General features: G+C 43.1%; 1 protein-coding gene and 1 long non-coding RNA gene across 2 annotated transcripts; both read left to right on the top strand.

The window, feature by feature from the left end:
- The first annotated feature begins 389 nt into the window (after window positions 1–389).
- Window positions 390–3,148, top strand: LOC121920607 (murinoglobulin-1-like). The gene is made up of 3 exons (XM_042447736.1): window positions 390–408; window positions 735–955; window positions 2,909–3,148. The coding sequence occupies exons 1-3, from the start codon at window positions 390–392 to the stop codon at window positions 3,131–3,133; spliced, it is 465 nt and encodes a 154-aa protein (XP_042303670.1). The 3' UTR covers window positions 3,134–3,148.
- A 3,604-nt stretch (window positions 3,149–6,752) lies between these two features.
- Window positions 6,753–9,704, top strand: LOC121924359. The gene is made up of 4 exons (XR_006102576.1): window positions 6,753–6,835; window positions 7,712–7,868; window positions 8,100–8,174; window positions 9,534–9,704. It is a non-coding gene; the product is annotated as an uncharacterized LOC121924359 (long non-coding RNA).
- Window positions 9,705–10,879: the final 1,175 nt, after the last annotated feature.

The following is a 10,879-nucleotide window of genomic DNA, read 5'->3' as shown; positions in this document are numbered from 1 at the left end:
GTGTTGGAAGTGTGGACTAAGAACTCGGGAGACCAAGTTTTTCAATCCCGATTCGGCATGTGAACCCATGGGTGGCCTTGGGCAGGCAACACTATGTCACCCTCGGAGAATGCAATGACAAACCCTTTCTGATGAAACTCGCAAAGAAAAAATCCCTTGTCAAGGCGGGGGTTCACAAACCGCCGCTTCTGCGACGCTCCCCGCCGCCGCCATTTGCTCGGCGGGCAGCTGCAGCAGCAACCGCGCGACTCCCGCTGCGGAGCAAAAACGAACGCTCAATTTCGGAGTTCTTTCTCGGCGCCTCTCTATGACGTCGCGAGCGCGCCGGCGCATTCGCGGACGTCATCGGCGCCGCGACACGCTGGACGCTATGCTTCCAGTACGTTACAATGGCGCGCTATGCATCCAGTACGTAAAGATGGCGGCGCCCATGTGGAAGGGGTGCCGCCATCTTGTACATACTGTATACGTACTAGGGTTAGGGGGGTGCAGAAGCACCGCCCCTTCCTAACCCTAGTATGTATACAGTACGTACTATATGGCGGTGTGTATCCCGCCATAGATTCGCCTTAGGGTCACCGTAAGTTGGAAATGTCTTGAAGGTAAATAACACACACAGAGAGAGAATTCTTCCTGAAGAGAGAAGTAAGGTGTAAGATTTCTAGGATTGGAGGGAAGAATTGCTTTGAACATGTTCTCTTAGCTGTTTCTTAGCACCTTTTTGCAATTATCAGGTGGCTCATTATACTGGGAGCGGGATGATAAACCACCTGCAGAACGGTCTCCTTCCTTCTCCCCGCCTGCCTCATCTGCTGAGGTTGAGACGGCCGCTTATGTTGCCCTGGCACTGCTCACTGGGACCAGCCCAACTTCAGCACAAATTACAACAGCATCACAGATTGTGCACTGGCTTACCAAGCAGCAGAATCCTTATGGAGGCTTCTCATCCACCCCGGTAAAGCAATTCTCGTTGTATTCTTCCTTCCACAATTTTATATATATATATATATATATATATATATATATATATATATATTATTCTTTTTACCTGAGAGAACTTCTCTCTTGGAATCTTCAGGTCTTCCAGTGAAACTCTGTGATCAGGATCTGCCAGAAACTGTCGATGGAATTATTCTATTATTTATTTATTAGTTTTATTTCAACGATTTAAATTACACTTTTCTCCCACAATGGCATTCAAGGCAGGTTACAATCATTTAAAAATAGCAATAACAAGTACATTTCTACACCGCCTATCAGTGCATATAAGCACTCCCTAAGGAGTCTACAATGTGTAAGCTATTTGCCCCCAACAAGCCAGGCACTGATTTTAGCAACCTCTGAAAGAATGCAAGGCTGAGTGGATCCTGGAGCCCTGCCTGGGATCAGAGTCACAACCTTGTGGCTCTGAATGGCTGCAGTACTGGCATTTAACCACTGCGCCACCAGGGCTGCTCAAAAAGACTAAATCATGTTGGAGAACCTACAAATGCCTAGAGAAGTGTTTTCTCTAGGCACTTCAAAGTTCCCCAGCATGATTCTATGATCAACTTCCAGCAGAATTGTGTTGTGTAGAGATTCCTAAAGATAATATATTAAGCAAATCTGCAAATAATCAAATCCACAAAAGTCAAAACCACAAATGGGATAATTGTACTACAATTTAAAACAACAACAACTTATAGATCTTACTGCAGAGAAATGACAGCTCTTACAATAGAGAGCCTCACTTATTAGCAGATGATGGCACCTCCAGCTCCAAACTAATGTTAGTTTCTGTGAAAGAATATAAGCACCTTATCATTAATCAGTTCTCCTTAATAATTACTCTGATCATATTAATCTAAGTTGGCCAAACAGCATGTAGATCTGTTCAGTGCCTTTACACTGAGGTCCAGTTTTTTGGTGGTTTTTTTTTTAAGTATCAATGTTCTGAAAATCTTTAAAGTGTAAGGAATTATGCCCCGTTCCCTGCTCCTCAAGTAGTTAGGAATGACCAGAAAAATCATAAAACCTGAGAACTAAAATGATAAATACAGTAGCCAACAGCAATATTTGCTCCAGGTATGTACCCCGGAATCAAAGCTGAAATTAAAGGAAGATGGTGAGGTTGGTTCACCTGTGATTAAAATGATAGTCAAGAAATAGACTAATTTTAAATTCATTAAATTAACTCTAGTTTGCAGTAGAAGGGTCACTTTTGAGAGAGAGAAAGAGAGAGAGAGAGAAAGAATGTTGTTTGTTGCACAACGTCCATTACAAAACATTCTGACAAAACAATGTATCTGGTACAAGTCATATACTGATGCCATAATTACAATTGCATTAGACACAGGAAGAGAAAAAGGTTAAAATTAAAAAAACAAAAACAAATGGCTACTGGATAAAATATCTGGATAAAGTATCAAACCAATAATAATAATAATGATGATGACAGCTGTAACAACTGATCCCCTTTGCAATCCAGTGTTACTATCTTCAAGAAGTTGCAGTGGATCTTTTCAGCTGCTATTGCAAAGGTGGCAATCTTAAATGTGTTGAATTTAGAATGATCAGCCAATCAATAATATCAGGCAATGAACAACCCGCCCTCACTCTCAAGAGATCTCCCAGAAAATGTGTCCTGGGGTCACTATATAAAGGGCAGTGTAATAGATAGTGAACTAGATCTTCCACCTCTCGGGAACCACAAATGCATAATTGTTGTGTGTTGGGGATCCCTTTATACCTTCCCTCCAGATGAGTGGATGGCATTGCTTGAAATGGGAGGGTTAGATCTTGAAAATACTGTTGAAATATTATCCTCTCTTTAGAAGGCTATACCATGGGAGAACCACTTTTTAATGTCTTCCATTCTGTTTTTCAACAAAGTCTCAAATATCCTTTTGTTACAACTCTGCTCTTTTAGGACACAGTGATGGGTATTCAAGCATTGGCTCGGTTCGGCTACCTTACCTTCTCTAAGGATGGTCGGAACACTGTTAGGATCCAGTCTGAAAAGCCTTTTGAGAAAGTATTTGAGGTGGACAGTACAAATCGCCTATTGCTGCAACAGACCTCTCTGCCTGATGTCCCAGGAGAGTATACAGTGAACGTGAATGGCAATGGATGTGTCTTTGCCCAGGTAATATAGAGGGCCCTTGATATCTAATGGGGTTTAGTTCCAGGCACCCCCTGTGGATACTAAAATCAAGCCCCATTAAATACAATAGTGGAGTAACATGGTGTTCCCTTATATAAAATGGCAAAATCAAGGCTTGCTTTTTGGAATTTATATTTTTGGGGAATATTTTCAAGCCATACATGCTTGAAACTGTGGATTAAGGAACTCTAGATATGGGGGGCAGATGGTAGTTAACGCAACTCCAAATGGAAAACAGGATTTGGTTGCAGGAAGGCACTTCTGCAACTATTTTTGCTATGGGAAATATAATTGTACAGCATTCAATTCTTACTTGTTATGGGAAATAATAATAATAATAATAATAATAATAATAATAATAATAATAATAGTTTATTTCTATACCGCCCTTCTTGAAATCAGGGCAGTGTACAACAGGAACAATCAATAGAATTAAAATACATTAAAAACAATACAATAAAATTAAAATAGTAAAATACATTAAAAACAATACAATAAAATTAAAATAGTAAAATACATTAAAAACAATACAATAAAAATATATCCTTTTCTTCAGTGAGGAAAAAAACTCTAGTCCTCTCACGACTCGCTAGCGACAGGTAGACGCGAGAGGATGTCACTGCAGGTCACCTCACCTTATCTAACCCTTCACTACTGGCCCACTCTGAGCTTTAACTCTTTCAGTGCGAGAGATTGTGTTGCATTTCCAACACAATCAACATCTGTGTGTAGTCAAGATGGCAAAGTTATTATGAAGAAACACAGAAAGTAGAATAGGCTGCAGCAGTTTGCTTTTGCCTGAGCTACTGGAAGGCATGATTCCACCCTTGCCTCTCTTCGCTGCGTTAAGTTCAAACAGCCTTTGCATTTTAACTTGTGTTGCAGCAGTGGAAATAAGCTAAGACAAAGGAGGGAAATGAGGGGAAAGAGAGAGAAGCTGGGGCATTTTTTAAAAGTTGAAAGATGGGATGGATAGATTAATTTTGACTGCAAAATAGGACAGTTGAAGGGTCTGAACCTTTGGATCCCCTTTGCTTGTGAGAAATACAACTTAGGCAGGAGATGCTGAAATATGCGGGCTGGAGTGCTTCGGTAATGTATTTCCATTTGTTGACCTTCTTCCTCTTCTCCTTCTGATTCCCCCAGCATCCTGTGGTTCGAAATGCTCTGTATGTTTTGGAGACGGGATTTAAAAAGGAATATCACTGTCTATACCCAAGCCATTTTGGCCTATACGTTTGGCCTTGCTGGTATAAGGAAAACTTGGATTTCTTACTGGACAAACTGAATAAATCAGCTACAAGAGTGGGTGAGTCACCAGTTTAATAGTAACGTAATTGGCCTTGTCTTTGGTTTCTGCTTTTAATTTCTGTCTGATCTTCCTGTGCACATTTCTTACTGCCACCACATGTTGAATGGAACTCTAGGAGATGTCCAACTGAACCTATGAGATGAAGTCTGGTAGCTATGCTAACCACATCTGCCACTGCAACAGGAGTTTTCTCTCTCTTCCCATTTTGCAGCCTTCCACATTGTCCCAAACACTGCTCCACGCCATTTCCCAGCCTCTTGGGCAGGTTCTGAGGGGACATGGTGACTAAAAGGAGAGAGAGGGTCAATCCTCTTTCATCAACAGAATGACACCATGGTGTTCTGGCCAATAAGTAGTTGAGCCCTTAGTAAAATGCTGGCAGATTTCACTCATGGTTCAGTTGGACATCTCCCAGAGTTGCATTAAATCTTCATCTCTTCTTATTTTATAGAAGTGCCAAAATAAGCTAGGCAGTTTATGGCCCAGTACATACTGCCATAAAGTACCAGCGCCATTCTAGAGTTAGGAGAAACGGCAACCGCGAGGTCATAACCTATACGTCTGGCGCCATTACCATTGTGACGTAAGTGCCGCACAGCATCCCTCCACAGGGATGGTGTGCCATTTGGGTTGCGGCGTCCCTGCGGAGCAAAAACAGGCGCTGGCAGGCTGCCGTTCTTGGTGGTCTGTCCCGGGCCAATGTTAACTTTTTAAAAGAAGTTACCTCAACACAGGAAGACAGAAGGAATGGACACAGAGAGGGGGTTCAGGTTCTGTGTGTAGTGGTTTGAGTTTTGGACTAAGACTCTGGAGACCAAAGTTTCAATCCCGATTCGTCATGTGAACCCACTGGGTGGCCTTGGGCAGGCCACACTATGTCACCCTCGGAATGGCAATGACAAACCTTTCTGATGAAACTTGCCAAGAAATCCTGTCATAGGCGGGGTACAACCGCCGCTTTGCGACGCTCCCCCGCCGCCGCCATTTGCTCCGCGCGGGAGCTGCAGCACCAACCGCGCGACTCCCGCGCGGAGCAAAAAGAAGCTCCATTTCGAGCTTCTTTCTGCGGCGCCTCTATGACGTCGCGAGGCGGCAGGCGCATTCGCGACGTCATAGGCGCCGCGACACGTCTGGACGCTATGCGTCCGTACGTAAAGATGGAGCGCTATGCATCCAGTACGTAAGATGGGGCGCCAGTGGAAGGGGTGCGCCCATCTTGTACGTAATGTAACGTACTAGGGTTATGGGGGTGCAGAAGCACCGCCCCTCCTACCCTAGTATGTATACAGTACGTACTTATGGCGGTGTGTATCCGCCATAGATTCGCCTTAGGGTCACCGTAAGTTGGAAATGTCTTGAAGGTAAAAACACACACAGAGAGAGAATTCTCTTGAAGAGAGAAGTAAGGTGTAAGATTTCTAGGATTGGAGGGAAGAATTGCTTTGAAACATGTTCTCTTAGCTGTTTCTTAGCACCTTTTGCAATTATCAGGTGGTCATTATACTGGGAGCGGGATGATAACCCACTGCAGAAACGGTTCCTTCCTTCTCCCCGCCTGCCTCATTGCTGAGGTTGAGACGGCCGCTTATGTTGCCCTGGCACTGCTCACGGGACCAGCCCACTTCAGCACAATTACAACAGCATCACATTGTGCACTGGCTTACCAAGCAGCGAATCCTTATGGAGGCTTCTCATCCACCCGGTAAAGCATTCTCGTTGTATTCTTCCTTCCACAATTTTAATATATACGTACTATAGGCGGTGGTATCCCGCCATGATTCGCTTAGGGTCACCGTAAGTTGGAAATGTCTTGAAGGTAAAACACATATATAATATATTATAATATTATATATATATATATATTATCTTTTTACCTGAGAGAACTTCTCTCTTGGAATCTTCAGGTTTCCAGTGAAACTCTGTGATCAGGATCTGCCAGAAACTGTGATGGAATTATTCTATTATTTATTTATTAGTTTTTTTTCAACGATTTAAATTACACCTTTCTCCCACAATGGCATTCAAGGGCAGGTTACAATCATTAAAAATGCACCCGGTGTGAGCCCACAGGAAGGACTAGTATTCCCAGTTAAGACAGTTAAAGCTGAATTCTTGCATGTCATCACAATGGGCTTAATTACTTCTGACTAAATATACAAAGGATTGTGTTACATTTTTAAATATGCATACACTGCAATAGAAAGTATTCAAGGCTTTTTATTTTGTGTTAAACTGTCATTTTTGTTTTCAAAATAGATATGTTTTATCTAGGAAATATTTCCTACTCTTTTGTTTTCAGGGTACCAGCAGCAGCTGGCCTACAAACACTATGATGGCTCCTATAGTGCCTTTGGTGGCAGGGACACAGAAGGCAACACCTGGTAAGAGCCTGGAAAACTGGGGAGTGTCTCCTTGCAGTAACTGTCTGATGTAAGCAAGATGGTAACCATATTTTTTGTGGGTTTTTCAGGCTATGTGGCCATGTTCTTGAAGAGTTTATTCCTTGTTCTCTGAAGATGCCAGCCACAGATGCTGGCGAAACGTCAGGAATAAACTCTTCTAGAACATGGCCACATAGCCCAAAAAAACCCTATTCTCCCAGGGAAGGAGTATAGAATTGTAGCCTAAACAATAAACAACATCTTTGAAAGTATACATAACAAAACATTGCCAAGAAATAATGAGTGGCAGTGTAACAAAAAGGGATTATGAAGTGTGTTGTTAATCTACTAGGCCTGATCATTTTCTGTCTGTGTGTATGTTGCCTATTGACTTATGACAAACCTATTAATTGCACAGAGCTTTCTTAGACACAGCATCCTCAGAGGTGGTTTTTCCAGTTCCATCCTCTGAAATAAAGCCTACAGCATCTGGTGTTCATTGGTAGTCTCCCATCCAAGTACTGCTTAGTTTCCAATGTCAGACTGGATCTGGTGCCCTAAATATTGTCTACTACAAACATTCAAAGACATAGCCATGTTAGTCTGGAAAATCGCAATAGCAGTTTTGAGACTAACAGAAAGAAAGAAAGAAGAAAGAAAGAAAGTTAGTTAGTTGATAGTATGAGCTTTCATAAACATATGTCTTCTTTGTCAGCTTATGCTACCAATTTCTTTCTTTCTCTTAGTTAGCCTCAAAGGTGCTACATAATTCCTCTGTACACTATTGTCTACTACAAACCCAATCACCTTGGAGGGATGGCTGTGGAAAGTTGCTTGTTGTGCGTACTAATGTTTTGTGACTTTTTTTTTTTGCAGGCTCACTGCGTTTGTTTATAAGTGTTTTGCAAGAGCTTCATTTCGCATATTTATTGACCCAAATGTCCAAACCCAAAGCTTAATCTGGCTGTCTAGCAAGCAAAGATCAGATGGGTGTTTCCAAAATGTGGGGAAACTCTTCAACAATGCCCTCAAGGTGATGCATTTTAGCTTCTCAGATACATTGTGTGTGTCCTGTAATGTTTTTTAATCTCTAGAAAATGTTGTATCTTCCTCCTAATCCCAGCCCTCAGATTTCTGCTACTACTATGTAGCCCTTCTCAGTGCACATATTGGGGAATGACAGGTTTTGTGGTAAATTGCACCCAGTTGTACAGGGCAATCTGTCCCATATTTTTTATTCTCTCTGTGTGTTTTGTATTTCCAGGGAGGAGTGGAAGATGAACTTTCACTGTCCGCCTACGTCACCTCTGCTCTGCTTGAATCTGGACTACCTACTTCGGTATTTATTTTCTGCTACTGTTCAGTCAATTTGGGGTTCAATTAATTCAGCTCATGAGCAAATCTTGTCTGTATTACTGGCCTGCAAGGTGCAGCCTGGAGATAATGGGGTTGATTACTATTAGCTTGTGGGAGTACATGTCTCTCTGCACTCATCCCTACTTGCCATGACTGATTTTACTGCCATATTTTATCTAAAAGCAAAGAAGGCAGCAAAGGGAGTAAGAACCCTGCAATTTGCTTTAAATGAGTAGTTAAATGGGCAGTTTTAAAGGGTTGGGCAAAGTGTGGCGTGTAGGATGCATACCACTGCAAGGCCATTTCTGTGGCCCCCTGGAATGTCAACAATGTTTTTTTGAAATCAGTTTTCTTCAGGGTCAATTCCTGTTGTTAAAAAAGAAATCCCTGCACCTAAAATGGCCCAGGACCCTCCACAGTGTATTAAAATGTTCCTACCTCCAAACAGGGATATCCAGTAACCAAATTTTAAAATATAATTTTTGTAGGGAATGTGGCCTCCAAAGTCCTCTGGAGTCTGCACTACCACTTCCCCCTAGCTTCTGACATAATGGGATATGGTTTTCTGGACTAACTGAGTCCTTATGGTAAACTCATAGAATCATAGAGTTGGAAAAGACCACAAGGGCCATCCAGTCCAACCCCATTCTGCTATGCAGGAACTCTCAATCAAAGCATTCCCAACAGATGGCCATCTCACCTCTGTTCAAAGACTTCCAAGAAGGGAAGACTCCAGCACACTCTGAGAGTTATGAGTTTAGATCACAGAATAGTTAGGACAGGTAGACAGAGAGAGATGTCACTGCAGGTCACTCACATTATCTAACCCTATCACTACTGCCCACTCTGAGGCTTTAACTCTTTCAGTGCAGAGTATTGTTGCATTTCCAACACAATCAACATCTGTGTGTAGTCAAGATGGCAAAAGTTATTAATGAAGAACACAGAAAGTAGAATAGGCTGCAGCAGTTTGCTTTTGCCTGAGCTAACTGGAAAGGCCATGATTCCACCCTTGCCTCTCTTCCTGCTGAGTTAAGTTCAAACAGCCTTTGCATTTTGAACTGTGTTTGCAGCAGTGGAAATAAGCTAAGAACAAAGGAGGGAAATGAGGGAAAGAGAGAGAAGCTGGGGCATTTTTTAAAAGTTGAAAGATGGGATGGATAGATTAATTTTGACTGCAAAATAGGGACAGTTGAAGGGTCTGGACCTTTTGGATCCCCTTTGCTTGTGAGAAATACAACTTAGGCAGGAGATGCTGAAATATGCGTGGCTGGAGTGCTTCAGAGTAATGTCATTTCCATTTGCTTTGACCTTCTTCCTCTTCTCCTTCTGATTCCCCCAGCATCCTGTGGTTCGAAATGCTCTGTATTGTTTGGAGACTGGATTTAAAAAAGGAAATATCACTGTCTATACCCAAGCCATTTTGGCCTATACGTTTGGCCTTGCTGGTAATAAGGAAAACTTGGATTTCTTACTGGACAAACTGAATAAATCAGCTACAAGAGTGGGTGAGTCACCAGTTTAATAGTAACGTAATTGGCCTTGTCTTTGGTTTCTGCTTTTAATTTCTGTCTGATCTTCCTGTGCACATTTCTTACCTTGCCACCACATGTTGAATGGAACTCTAGGAGATGTCCAACTGAACCTAATGAATGAAGTCTGGTAGCTATGCTAACCAACATCTGCCACTGCAACAGGAGTTTTCTCTCTCTTCCCATTTTGCAGCCTTCCACATTGTCCCAAACACTGCTCCACGCCATTTCCCAGCCTCTTGGGCAGGTTCTGAGGGGACATGGTGACTAAAAGGAGAAGAGAGGGTCAATCCTCTTTCATCAACAGAATGACACCCATGGTGTTCTGGCCAATAAGTAGTTGAGCCCTTAGTAATAAATGCTGGCAGATTTCACTCATTAGGTTCAGTTGGACATCTTCCAGAGTTGCATTAAATCTTCATCCTTCTTTATTATTTATAGAAGTGCCAAAATAAGCTAGGCAGTTTATGGCCCAGTACATACTGCCATAAAGTACCAGCGCCGATTCTAGAGTTAGGAATGACGCGGCAACCGCGAGGTCCCTAACCCTAATACGTACTGGCGCCATTACCATTGTGACGTAAGTGCCGCACAGCATCCCTCCACAGGGATGGTGTGCCATTTGGGGTTGCGGCGTCCCTGCGGAGCAAAAACAGGCGCTGGCAGGCTGCCGTTTCTTGGCAGTCTGTCCCGGGCCAATGTTAACTTTTTAAAAGAAAGTTACCTCAACGCAGGAAGACAGAAGGAATGGACACAGAGAGGGGGATTCAGGTTCTGTGGTGTAGTGGTTTGAGTTTTGGACTAAGACTCTGGAGACCAAAGTTTCAATCCCGATTCTGTCATGTAAACCCACTGGGTGGCCTTGGGCAGGCCACACTATGTCACCCTCGGAGAATGGCAATGACAAACCCTTTCTGATGAAACTTGCCAAGAAAATCCTGTCATAGGCGGGGTACAAACCGCCGCTTTGTGACACTCCCCCACCGCCGCCATTTGCTCCGTGCGGGAGCTGCAGCAGCCAAACCACGCGACTCCCGCGCGGAGCAAAAAAGAAGCTCCATTTCGGAGCTTCTTTCTGCGGCGCCTCTATGACGTCGCGAGACGCCGCAGGCGCATTCGCAACGTCATAGGTGCCGCGACACGTCTGGACGCTATG

Source organism: Sceloporus undulatus, chromosome 2 (assembly GCF_019175285.1).
Source record: "Sceloporus undulatus isolate JIND9_A2432 ecotype Alabama chromosome 2, SceUnd_v1.1, whole genome shotgun sequence".
Taxonomy (NCBI): domain Eukaryota; kingdom Metazoa; phylum Chordata; class Lepidosauria; order Squamata; family Phrynosomatidae; genus Sceloporus; species Sceloporus undulatus.
The sequence above is the reverse complement of the archived record's forward strand: the minus strand, read 5'-3'. Positions and strand labels throughout refer to the sequence as shown.